The sequence below is a fragment of the Theobroma cacao genome, chromosome 8 (genome assembly GCF_000208745.1).
Source record: "Theobroma cacao cultivar B97-61/B2 chromosome 8, Criollo_cocoa_genome_V2, whole genome shotgun sequence".
NCBI lineage: Eukaryota > Viridiplantae > Streptophyta > Magnoliopsida > Malvales > Malvaceae > Theobroma > Theobroma cacao.
Window position 1 is genome coordinate 1,691,768 of NC_030857.1, and position 14,064 is coordinate 1,705,831.

The 14,064-nt window shown below is 35.6% G+C and overlaps 2 protein-coding genes across 2 annotated transcripts; both read left to right on the forward strand.

Annotated features, from left to right (window-relative positions):
- LOC18591498 (aldehyde oxidase GLOX) lies at window positions 5,219–7,110 on the forward strand. Its single transcript, XM_007017655.2, has one exon. It carries the CDS (start codon window positions 5,274–5,276, stop codon window positions 6,912–6,914), a length of 1,641 nt encoding a protein of 546 aa, XP_007017717.2. The 5' UTR covers window positions 5,219–5,273; the 3' UTR covers window positions 6,915–7,110.
- Window positions 11,647–13,590, forward strand: LOC18591499 (aldehyde oxidase GLOX). Its single transcript, XM_018125447.1, has one exon. It carries the CDS (start codon window positions 11,702–11,704, stop codon window positions 13,340–13,342), a length of 1,641 nt encoding a protein of 546 aa, XP_017980936.1. The 5' UTR covers window positions 11,647–11,701; the 3' UTR covers window positions 13,343–13,590.

Here is a 14,064-nt window from a genome sequence, read left to right on the forward strand (position 1 = left end):
TCTTCCCTTGCATTTGAACTTTAATTGTAACTTGCTAAGTAGTCATTGTGGTTAAATTTTTGCCTCAAATTGAGTTAATTATTTTGTATGGTTAAATTTCTTCCCTTCCTCCATTTTTTCATGCCGAAAACATGATTATTGCAGCTGTTTTCTGTTCTTTACTTACTATAGCATTGGCTATGGCTTCAGGATTCTCCATGAATTTGTAGGCCTTCACACAAATAGCAATAGCAACCAAGACCAAACAAAATATTAAAGCGGGATTGGTTGTTGTTATATATCCTGTCTGTTGCACTTGCTTTATGAGGAGAAGTCAGAAAAATACTGACTCCATATCAAGATGATTTAATGCAAAGACCAGTCAATTCTTCGAGCTGCCATTGACAGAACGTCATGTACAAACGAAACCGACCTTTCTCTAAACTAAGTCCGTCTATTCTCTATGAATTTCAACCTTTTTCTGATCTCCTTCTCGTTTTGTTTGTTTTAACATGACATACAGTGATTTATATGCCATTCATATATGACAGAATATATATATATATGCCATTCATGTGTTTATGTTGGAGGGAGAAGTTTAAAAGTTGTGTTGGATTAGAAGCTGGATAATTAATGACAGAATTGGGACAACTACTTGTTCTCGAGAGGGAGAAACCCATGGTTTTTCTAGAAATTGTTTGCGTGTGGGCATGGCCTTTAGTGTCACGGGGCTGGTGGGAACTTTTCAGGAATCAAAGTTCACGGGCACAAGTAGTTAGTGAGGGTCTGCAAATTTGGCTTAATTTCCTCTTAGGAGTGCCATACAACCAGCCACCATGAAGTAGATCAAGATTAGTAGATGCCACCATAAACAGAATGACGGGCTTGGTATATTATCTATGAGATAGGGAAACAAGAATGTGGATTTCAGCATAATAATAGAAAACCATGTGAAGTTATACTTTGCAGATAGGTTCTTGAATTTAAGTAGAGGACAGGAAGAGTGGGGGAAACTTTGCAAATTGTGGAAAGGTGTATTTTTAAAACTAACCTTTATAGATAAGATATTTTTAAAAATAACACTTTTTATAATTTTAACTATTTTTAGTTAAGTTGGACAAAAGTACATTTAATGAAATTACACGTCATGATGTTACATGCCATGATTAAGTTGTTTCACGTCATATACAAAAATATGTAACACGCTATGGTTAGGTTGTTATATGGTATATACAAAAACACGTAACACAACATGTCTAGATTGTTATACACCATGGTTAGATTGTTATACACTATTTACAAAAACATGTGACATGCGATAGTTAGGTTGTTACACGTCATGTACAAAAACATGTAACACGCTATGGTTAGATTGTTATACACCATATTGAAAAAAAAATATTATTGTTACAAACTATGTTAAAAAAATATTATTGTTACATGTCATATTCAAAAATATGTTATTACACTTTAATACCTAAAATGATGTTGTTATTTACGAACCAAAATTTCAAATCTTCTCAACTTTCTTCATTTTTTTTTTTTTATAATTTGACACTGATTAAAGTATTTCTAACATGTTTTCATAAATTAAAACACAAATTTTTTTTATCTAAAACACATATTTCGACTAAAATCAAAAAAATTTTCTTTTGAAAATTTAGGTTTATAAATTTTAAAATTTTGAGTTTATTAGTGTCTAGATCTTGAATTAATCCAATTAAAAGCTATTTTAAACCTCTGAGTTCATTTCTATAATTTTAATTTTATCCAAAATACCTAAAAATTAAAATTTTCAAATAACTATCCACCCAAGTAAATCAAAACCATCGCTTAGTGTCTTGAAAGCGTAAAAGAGAGAAATCTGAAAACGTAAGAAAGAAAAATTGATAGTATAGCAGACGAATGTCAAAAAGAGAAATCAATAAAATTAGAGAGAATAGGATAGTGAGAGAGAAATAGGAAGCACAAATAAAAAGAAATTGTGATGAATAGTTTAATTTATTTGAAATAATTTTAAGAGTATTTTTATCAAATTATTATTAAATATGATTAAAAAAATTAAATTTATTTTGATAATTATTTTTAAAATACTCTTATAAAAAAAAGTTATTTTTTATAATTTTCTCTTGTTAAAAACTACAAAGCGAGAGTAGCTTTCTACCGAAATAAATAAATAAAAGTTTAACGAAGGAGCAGATGTACGGGAGATGAGGCACACGGTGATGCCATCGTTTCGTTACCTTGCATCATGTATATAGACGATGGACCATCCGGCCATGGGTCTTACTGGCTCCATCAAACAAAGACTGATAAGCCAGCCCACCTGACGCAGAACATGCAAGCACGCCTGCTTGAGAACGGGGAAATACAAAAGAAAGGCCGAAACAACAGAGCTCTAACGAAGTCCAACTTAGTGAAATTGGACTTAATGGTGGAACAAAGGAGCTTAGATGGCAACTTTCATGTTCTCTAAAGCAACATTATCTTGGGCCTCAGATCAAAACGAAAAGTTTAAGCCTGACCCAATAGGCAACTTATCTATATTGCTGGGCCATTGGAGCTATCAGGAGGGCGTGAGTCCATAGAATTTTATTTTAGCTTAAACGACGCAGCAGCCAGCCAGCGACCATTCCCGGAGCGAACGGTCCGTTGGCGTGAGGCCGCTGACGGAGGGCAGTAGGACGAAAGGCTAGGCGTGGGCTTGGATAGGATTAATGAAGTGGTCTGCATTGCAATGGTAGTGGTTTAAGACTGAAGATTAGTAAAAGGTTTATGTCTTTAACTGTACGAGGAATTGATTAATTTGCAATAAGCTTGTCAGCATATCTAATTAAGAGCTATATTATGATTCTGATAGTTATATATCTAAATATATAATTTTATAATACAAGAATTTTTCTTGTATTAGCAGCAATAATCAAATGAGCTACGTCTGCTACCACCTTGAAGTGTTTTAAAGAATTATTCCATGGGACTTTAGATTCTTGAAATGCATTATAAAACTAAGACAAGTTGAAAATCTGCATGCCAAAGCCCAATACAAATTCAAGCAAGAAAACGTCTCGGGGCAAGAGATAAAGACATTCTGGGAATCGAATATTAGGTTTTAAATGATCTGACTTCATCAATCTGAACACTGATCATGATAGTAACACAGCAGCTACCTAATCATTGAATATCCGTTTAAGTAAGCCACCATAAACAATAATCTTCAAAAGAAGCTAATCCGTTAGAAGCACCAATCTTCTAAGGAAAAGAAAATGTTGTTTGACTTAATTTTTTATATCATTTTACGTACATATCATATATATTCATATGTTAAGCATCTGGTTTATTATAAATGTTAAAACTTCGAGAAGAACAAATGTCAGCGCATTATTAAGCCCAGAAATATATCTGAGTTGAAGGATTACGAAGTTAGAGTTTCACTACTTTCCTATGATTATCTTCTTGAATTAGACCTGCAGGCATCAGCTATCCATATCAAACACGTAGCATTGTCAAGCAGATGAGAGCAAAATTTTCCCATTATCAGAAATTTGACTTATTGATGAGGATAATGTATAGAATTGGAACTTGAAATCCCAGTTCCTAGTTGGGAATATCAAACACTTAATATCTATAAATCTCAGAGAATATTTCTTGGGTTAGGTTTATCAACCAGAAAAATTCTCTTGACAAAATATTTAATGTATTGTTTTCTTTCTTGCTCCTTTGAGGAGAATAAGTTTCATACACAACATTCTGAAGTCCTGATCAAAGAAACCTGAACTTATCAAGAGACAAGCAACGTGAGGAAAATGCAGAAGTGGGAAAACAAAAGAATGTTGCAGAATCTTGGGGGAAAATAATATGGGGGTCAAACTCTATCTCATTCAATGCATACAATGTTGCAAAGTCGAAGGTACTTGTTTTGTTAAACAGCTGAGACGACGACATAAAAATAAATAAATAAATGTTTTGTCTGGATTAATACAAAACATGAAAACACATAAAAAGATTGCACAGCTCATTGAGGTTCCAATATTCCCAAACATTTTAATTATTCATGAACATTGTATATAATATAGTTTTCATTTGCGCATCTTGGGTTTGTCAGCTTTTGATCTCGATAGTGATCAAATAATCAACCGGTTCAATTATTATGAAAATTCATGCAAAGGTTCATGTCTTGATCTTCGTCAAAATATTAGAACAAGTGTTGTCTATTTTTATTAAATTTTTTATAAATTTCTTTATCACTCATAATACGTAATAAATTCGTTATTCAAATTTTCTTTCATAATTCATATCACATAATAAATCTATTATCAAGTGAAACTCTTCAATTAAATTTAAAGCATTACAATAAGTTTAAAAATTCATCACATAATAAATTCTTGTAAAAGGAAATGCTAAGTTAGATTAGCAAATTCTGAAAAAGTCTCTATACACAGTTGGTTCTTAAAAGGCAACAAAGAAAGAAAAGAAACAGCTCGAAGCCACGAACCAAAAGTTTCAAGTACCAACTTTTGGTTTGGCCTAAAAGAAAAAAAAAAATCAGAATCAGTAGTCTGTTAGTTGCATACACCTAAGAAGGAATATTTTCCATCGCAAACAAAATCTCAATTTCTTCGAAGACAAGTTTAGACTGATCCCTACAGTTAGAATTAAACTTTTTCATGTAAGAGCAGACCGATTCAACCCAAAAAAAGGAGAAAATTCAGCCGCCAAATTTTGACATCTAGGTTGGAGGTTAGCCATTAATTATTTTGCATTGTAAATTAGTCACTTAAAGTCCTATCTGTGTCTAAATAGGCTCTTGGGGTGTAGTTTCGAAGGAAGACCTACGGCCTAGTCCATCAGTGGGTTGAGAAATCAGTCAACCAGGGGCTAACATTGTGGTTCATGGCCTGACTCTTGTGAGGTTTTTTCTGTAAATTTTTATTATGTAATGGATTAATAAATTAATCCAACTTCAGACTAAGATATTACCAACAATAAGCCGAATTTAAACCTTGGGACATTCTTTCATATCCCCCAAAAAGTTCCAAAATCGAAGTAGCCAACGACCTAGCCAGCTTCCTCCCTACAATTTTAAAACCAAAAAACCATCCCTTTCACTAACCAGAACAAGGCTCCCACGCGTCACACTTGCGTGTGGGATTTTCAAACCTCATTCCTTCTCTCCTTCACGGGGCATTTATAAAGAGCACCAAGCGGACAGCCTTGAGCAGCAACGATAACATCCCTCGGTACTACTGCAGCAAATAAACCCCATAAAACAAAGGCAAAAACCCCTCCAATCAAACATGTCCCCAACATTTATTTTCTCAATCCTCCTCTTTCAACTCCTCTTTGCCGCACAGCCATGTCACCGTGTCCTCACCTCCGCAGCCGATGGCCGGTGGCAGCTTCTACAGAAAAGCATTGGCGTCTCAGCCATGCACATGCAACTCCTTAGAAACGACCGTGTTGTCATGTTTGACAGAACTGATTTTGGCAAATCTAATCTGTCATTGCCAAATGGGAAATGCCTTACTAACTCAACTAACACAGCTCTCCCAGCAGATTGCACGGCTCATTCAGTTGAGTACAATGTTTTGACCAACGAGTTCAGGGCTCTCATGGTCCAAACCGACGTTTGGTGCTCTTCAGGCGCTATCATGCCTGATGGTAATTTGGTCCAGACCGGTGGTTTCAACAACGGTGAACGTAGGGTCAGGGTTTTTAGCCCATGCAGCACCTGCGATTGGCAAGAAATACCGAATAGATTGGCGGCCAAAAGATGGTATGCCTCCAACCATATTTTGCCAGATGGTAGACAGATTATTGTCGGTGGTCGGGGACAATTTAACTACGAGTTTATCCCTAAAACTTTTGCCGCCAACACGTTCAATTTGCCTTTCTTGTCGGAAACCAATGACCGTGGAGTAGAGAACAATCTCTATCCTTTTGTTTTCCTTAATGTTGATGGAAACTTATTTATTTTCGCTAATAATCGAGCTATTCTGCTTGATTATGTGAACAATAAAGTTGTGAAGACGTATCCGACAATGCCAGGTGGCAATCCTAGAAGCTATCCGAGCACTGGTTCGGCTGTCTTGCTGCCATTGAAGAACTTGAAAGCTTCTGCTATTCAAGCTGAAGTTTTTGTTTGTGGGGGTGCTCCTAAAGGATCTTATGTCCAAGCCCTGAAAGGTAACTTCATCGGAGCGTTGAACACTTGCGCCAGGATGACAATAACCGATCCCAACCCACAGTGGGTCATGGAGACTATGCCCATGGCTAGAGTTATGAGTGACATGATTTTGCTTCCAAACGGTAAGGTTTTGATCATCAATGGGGCAGGTTCCGGATCAGCAGGATGGGAATTGGGTCGGGATCCGGTTTTAAGTCCAGTCATGTACCTGCCCGATCACGAAATTGGGTCACGGTTCGAGACACAAACCCCGACAACAATTCCTCGGATGTACCACTCAGCAGTAGTTTTACTTCGTGATGGGCGAGTTTTAGTTGGTGGAAGCAATCCCCACGCGTTTTACAACTTTACGGGGGTCCTTTTCCCTACTGAACTAAGTTTAGAGGCATTTTCTCCAGCATATATGGACGCTGAATTCAATGATTTGCGACCGACAATCGTTGCTCCGAAGTCAATGTTCGGGATTCAAATAAGGAAAAAGTTAAGTGTTCAAGTGGTGATCACGGGTAAAGTAGATCCAAATTTGGTTTCGGTAACAATGGTAGCACCATCTTTTACTACACATTCATTCTCCATGAATCAAAGGGTGCTCGATCTTGGAAATGACAATGTGACGGCTTCGGGGAATTCAACGTATAACATTGAGTACACGACGCCACGTTCCTATAATCTTGCGCCAGCAGGATTTTACCTTTTATTTGTGGTTCATCAAGACATTCCAAGTCAGGCCATCTGGGTCAAATTACGGTAAAGGAAAAGCAAAAGATTCATTCAAAATATCCAAAATAAAGGCTTGTATGTTCATAAAGGATTTGTTCCCGTCTGTACACTTGACATAGTTATTTTTTTATATCAGCAATGTCTGTCGATTGCTTTCATAGAATTAGGATACCATGTTTTTGTAAACATTGTAATGTGGTAACAATGTTCATAAAGGATTGTAATGCATGTAGATTTCGATTGCTTTCATATTTTTTTATTCATTGATTGGAAGTTGAATGTTTCTTAGAATTTACAGTTGTTTAGAAATGGTCTGCTCATAATTTTCAGGGTCGTGATGTGGGACTCTAGATTCTTGAAATGCATTATAAAACTAAGACAAGTTCGAAATCTACATTTATAAGCCTGAGCCAATCAAATACAAATTCAAGTAAGGAAAAGTCTGGTGAGCAAGAGATAAAGACATTTTGGGAATCGCATTTTGGGTTTTAAATGATCTGATTTCATCAATCTGAACACTGATCATATGCTTTGATAGTAACACAGCAGCTACCTAATCATTGAATTTCCTTTCCTAGTAAACCGTCATAAACAATAATCTTCAAAAGAAGCTAATCCCTTAGAAGCACCAATCTTCAAAGGAAAAGAAACGTTGTTTCATGACTTAATTTTTATATCTTTTTACATAAATATTCATATGTTAAGCACTTGGTTTATTGTAATAGCTAAAACTGTGAGAAGAACAAATGTCAACGCTTATATAAGCCCAGAAATAAATCTGTCTTAGTTGAAGGATTACCAAATTAGTGTTTCACTACTTTCCAGTGATAATCTTCTAGAATTAGACCAGCAGGCATCAGCTATCTATACCAAATACGTAGCATTTTCAAACACAAAAGGGCAAAATGTTCCCATTATCATAATTTTGACTTGTTGATGAGGATAATGTATAGAATTGGAAGCTGAAATCCCAGTTCCTAGTTGGGAACATCAAACACTTAATATCTATAAATCTCTGAGAGTATTTATTGGGTTAGGTTTATCAACCAGAAAAATTCTCTTCACAAATATTTTATGTGTTATTTTCTTTCTTGCTTCTTTGAAGAGAATAAGTTTCGTACACAACATTCTGAAGTCCTGATCAAAGTAACCTGAACTTATCAAGGGACAAGTAACGTGAGGAAAATGCAATGGGAAAACAAAAGAACGTTGCAGAATCTTGGGTGGCAAAGTATATCACATTCAATGCATAGAATGTAGCAAAGTCGAAGGTCTTGGTTTGTTTGTCCCCTTTAAACTAATGTTATACATAATTAAGAATAGCAAAACAGCTGAGAGACGACAAATAAATAAACAGTTTTGTCAGGATTATTATAAAACATGAGAACACAAGAAAAGATTGCACAGCTCATAGAGGTTCCAATATTCCCAAACGTTTTAATTATTCATGAACACCGTATATAATATATATAGTTTTCATTTGCACATCTTGGGTTTGTCAGCTTTGGATTTTGATTGCAATCGATATTTTGCCGTATCGAATTCCTCGGTTGACAAGGAACAAAGCACTTTCAGATTTGGAACTGTTTTTTTAGTTTTTTTTTAATGAATACTATTCGAGATATATATAATATGAAATCAATAATAAACAAATCACGTATAAATAAAATTAAAGTATTCTGAAAACTTAAATATAAATATGATATCAAAATATATCTTATCTCTCTTCGTTGATTTTTACATAATTCATATCACATAATAAGTTTATTATCTTTTAACATATGTAAAAATTCACAATTTATTATTAATAAATTTTAGATTATATACTTGTCTTACAAATCCAACTTATAATAAATTCTTCTAAAAGGAAATACTACTCTTAATTGGCAAATCCTGGAAAAGTCTCTTTACAGTTGGTTGTTACAGGGCAACGAATAATGAAAAGAAACAGCTCGAAGCCACGAACCAAAGTTCCAAGAACCAACTTTTGGTTTGGCCTAAAAAGTCAGAATCCTTCTTTTAGTTACATACACCTAAGAAGGAATAAGTCCCATTCCAAACGAAATCTCAATTTCTTCAAAGACAAGTTTAGGGTCATCCCTACAGAGAGATTTAATTTTTTTGATTACATACAGCTATTATATTTGGGTAAGAGCAGACTATTTTAACCAAAAAAAAAAAAAAAACTCTGCCGCCAGAAGTTGAAATTAAGGTTGGAGAGTAGCCATTAATTCTTTTGCATGGTCAATTGGCTTATGTAAATTAGTCACTTACAGTCCCCAGCTGTCTAGATTTTTCTCTTTGGGGTGTCATTTCGAAGGAAGAACTATGGCCTGGTCCTTCAGTGTTGAGATATCAGTCAACCAGGGGCTAACATTGTTGGCACTCCTTTTTCTTGTATGGGGGGATTGAGTCTTGTAAACTTTTTATTATATTCAACCACAATGGATTAATTAATTAATGTCTGATGTAGACTCGACTCGAGCAATTTCTTTGATGCCCCAAATTTTATGTTCGGACCACAAATCATAATTGGTTCTCAGATGCCTACCACGTCTCCACCGCCCTGGAACACCACTTCCACTTGTAATTTTGTTTCGCTCGATTTGAAGAGTCAAACCCTGTTTCTGAGATGAAGAAAAAGGAATGTGAATCCTTTATTTTTATAAGCGAAGACAATATTGTATTAATCATTAAAGATAACATCAGATTGTCGAGCCTCTCAGCTAGCTTATAGTCAAACATCCGATGCTGAAGCACCAAACCCATATCAGATTAATCATTGTTAATCTTGGGGATAAATGGAAACTTTTTACATTAGAGAAATTAGAGTCATGCTGCTTCTTTGCTATCATAGATGAAGGGCTGAAGGTTCCATTAAAAAGGCAAAAATGTACTGGCAAAAAGGCGACAGGTCATGGCATCTTGCTAGCTTTTACAGCACATGATCTCCTTTGATTTCGCAAGTTGGAAAAAAGCTAGTTCTCTCTTCATGCAAAAGACTAGATCTAGAGACTATCCCAGCGGTGGACTGGCCACACCCATTTTTTCTTTTTACCAGCTTAACTTAACATGCTTATAGATAAGATAGAATAGCAATCTACGATGGCCTAGACTAGACATGAGCTAAACGGAGGAAAAAAACAAACTAATTCGTATCAGGACAACGAATCTAAGCCATTTGGAAAGGGAGCAATGCTTGTAAATTAATAATATTTCATTTCAAATCAATCATTGTTCTGATATCCATGCGAGTTGCAACGCTTATTCTGATTCATGTATGTTGGCAGAATTACCAAAAAAGCAAAGCCATCTTAACCGGTTATTAATGCAACTGATCTCCTGACTCTTTGGTGATTAAAAATTTTACTCTAACACCGGAGTTCCCGACACTCTTTTTAAGTATTGGTGGGTTCAGACATTGGAGACTCAGCGAAGGATGAAATGTAAATCCAGGGCGACCACCAATGACCAAACTGTAACGATGAATTCCCGCTTTGTAATCATTCAAACATTCTCATTAGAATAAAGACAATACGTAATCCACCTTAAGACTAATGAATTACCAACAATAAGCCGAATTCAAACCTTGGAACACTCTTCCATATCCCCCCCAAAAAAATTCCAAAATCGAAGTAGCCAACTACCTAGCCAGCTTCCTCCCTACAAATTGCCTAATTTTAAAACCAAAAAACCATCATTTTCTCTAACCAGAACAAGGCTCCCACGCGTCACACATGCGTGCATGTGGGATTTTCAAACCTCATTCTCTGGGACAGAGCTAGATAATTTGCCATGAGAGGGTCAAAGACAAAGGGAAATCAGGATTAAAAAATTTTTAAATTAATATTTTAAACTTAACCAAAAATAAAAAATTTATAATAAATAATAATTTTATATAATAGTAAATGAAAAGGAATAAGAAAAGAAATACTTACAACAATTTTCTAGAAAAATTGTGCTCGACAATATTTTCTAAGATTCAAATTAATCAATTATTGACTTTATAATAAAAAAATTAATAATGTCTTTCTCAATATAGAAAGCTAAATTATCTATAAAAAATTCAACATCTAGTTTGTTCCGAAATTTGATTTTCACAATTTTTATTATTGAAATAACTAACTCTGTAGTTGCTATAGAAACCGAATGAGTTAAAACATGACAAATTAATCTATCAATCAATAATAATTTCTTGATTTTCTTATAATTTCTTGCACAATTCATATTCTCGTATTAATGATATGAATTAATGTTTTAAATATATAATATATAAAATATTTTAAAAATTTTAGGAAGTAAATATTTTCCTTATCTATTCTCATAATGATGGTATTAATTAATGTTTTAAATGTATAATACATAAAATATTTAAAATTTTTTTGAAGCTAAATATTTTCCTTATCTATTATGATAAGAATTAATATTACTTTCCAAAAAAATTGGTATGAATTTTTTAAATATATAATATATAAAATATTTTAAAAATTTTGGAATTAGATACTTTCCTTATCTATTCTCATAATGATGGTATTAATTAATGCTTTAAATGTAAAATATTCAAAAAATTTTTGAGGCTAAATATTTTCCTTATCTATTATGATATGAATTAATGTTTTAAATATATAATATAAAATATTTGAAAAATTTTCGGGGCTAAGAGCACAACCCTCCTCCCCTGCTCATTCCTTCTCTCCTTCAAGAGGCATTTATAAAGAGCACCAAGCGGACAGCCTCGAGCAGCAACAATAACATCCCTCAGTACTACTGCAGCAAATAAACCCCATAAAACAAAGGCAAAAACCCCTCCAATCAAACATGTCCCCAACATTTATTTTCTCAATCCTCGTCTTTCAACTTCTCTTTGCCTCACAGCCATGTCACCGTATCCTCACCTCCGCAGCCGACGGCCGGTGGCAGCTTCTACAGAAAAGCATTGGCGTCTCAGCCATGCACATGCAACTCCTTAGAAACGACCGTGTTGTCATGTTTGACAGAACTGATTTTGGCAAATCTAATCTGTCATTGCCAAATGGGAAATGCCTCAGTAACCCAACCAACACAGCTCTCCCAGTAGATTGCACGGCTCATTCAGTTGAGTACAATGTTTTGACCAACGAGTTCAGGGCTCTAACGGTCCAAACCGACGTTTGGTGCTCTTCAGGCGCTATCATGCCTGATGGTAATTTGGTCCAAACCGGTGGTTTCAATAACGGTACACGTAGGGTCAGGGTTTTTAGCCCATGCAGCACCTGCGATTGGCAAGAAATACCTAATGGATTGGCAGCCAAAAGATGGTATGCCACCAACCATATTTTGCCAGATGGCAGACAAATTATTGTCGGTGGTCGCGGACAATTTAACTACGAATTTATCCCTAAAACTGTTGCCGCCAACACGTTCAATTTGCCTTTCTTGTCAGAAACCAATGACCGTGGAGTAGAGAACAATCTCTACCCTTTTGTTTTCCTTAATGTTGATGGGAACTTATTTATTTTCGCTAATAATCGAGCTATTCTGCTTGATTTTGTGAATAATAAAGTTGTGAAGACGTATCCTACAATACCAGGTGGCGATCCTAGAAGCTATCCAAGCACTGGTTCGGCTGTCTTGCTTCCATTGAAGAACTTGAAAGCTCCTGCTATTCAAGCTGAAGTTTTGGTTTGTGGGGGTGCTCCAAAAGGATCTTATCTCCAAGCCCTGAAAGGTAACTTCATTGGAGCCTTGAACACTTGTGCCAGGATGACAATAACCGACACCAACCCACAGTGGGTCATGGAGACTATGCCCATGGCTAGAGTTATGAGTGACATGATTTTGCTTCCAAACGGCAAGGTTCTGATCATCAATGGGGCAGGTTCTGGATCAGCAGGTTGGGAATTGGGTCGGGATCCGGTTTTAAGTCCAGTCATGTACCTGCCCGATCACGAAATTGGGTCACGGTTCGAGACACAAACCCCGACAACAATTCCTCGGATGTACCACTCAGCAGTAGTTTTACTTCGTGATGGGCGAGTTTTAGTTGGTGGAAGCAATCCCCACGCGTTTTACAACTTTACGGGAGTCCTTTTCCCTACTGAACTAAGCTTAGAGGCATTTTCTCCGGCATATATGGATGCTGAATTCAATGATTTGCGACCGACAATCGTTGCTCCAAAGTCAATGTCCGGGATTCAAATCAGGAAAAAGTTAAGTGTTCAAGTGGTGATCACGGGTAAAGTAGATCCAAATTTGGTTTCGGTAACAATGGTGGCACCATCTTTTACTACACATTCATTTTCCATGAATCAAAGGGTGCTGGACCTTGGAAATAACAACGTGACGGCTTTGGGGAATTCAACGTATAACATTGAGTACACGACGCCACGTTCCTATAATCTTGCGCCGGCAGGGTTTTATCTTTTATTTGTGGTTCATCAAGACATTCCAAGCCAGGGCATTTGGGTCAAATTGAGGTGAAGGAAACGCGAAAGCTTCATTCAAAATATCCAAAATAAAGGTTTAGATTTGTTTCTGTCTATATACTTCGTATTATTCTTCTTGACGTGAAATAGTTGTTTTCTTATATTCAGCAATCTCTATAGATTGCTTTCATAGAATTAGGATACCATGTTTTTGTAAACATTGTCCTCTACAAAACAATGTGTATTTACAAAGTTTAATCAAGAAAGGGGATTTGTTTTAATTAATATATTGTTCTTGTCTTCCCTTGCATTTTAACTTTAATTCTAACTTGTTAAGTAGTCATTATGGTTAAATTTATGTCTGGTTTCAAGTTAATTATTTCACAATTCGTACTAATTTGCGCAAAGAGGTGTAAAAGTTTATAATGCATGCAAAATCTTTCTGCAGTCTTAGCTCAAAATCATTCTAATTGATTTCGGCTAAATAAAGCAGATAAACTCATTTTTTCACAACACGTATTTTTGATGTAGAATACATTCAAGGCCATCCATGAGCCAAAAAGGCCATTGAAATAGCCGGTAGGACCATAATGCCTTAATTTCCATATGGAACTCCATATTTTCATTATTTTCATGCCGAAAACATGATTATTGCTGCTGTTTTCTGTTCTTTACTTACTACCGCATTGGTTATGGCTTCAGGATTCTCCATGAAATAGTAGGCCTTTGCACTAATAGCAATAGCAACCAAGACCAACCAAAATATTAATGCGGGGT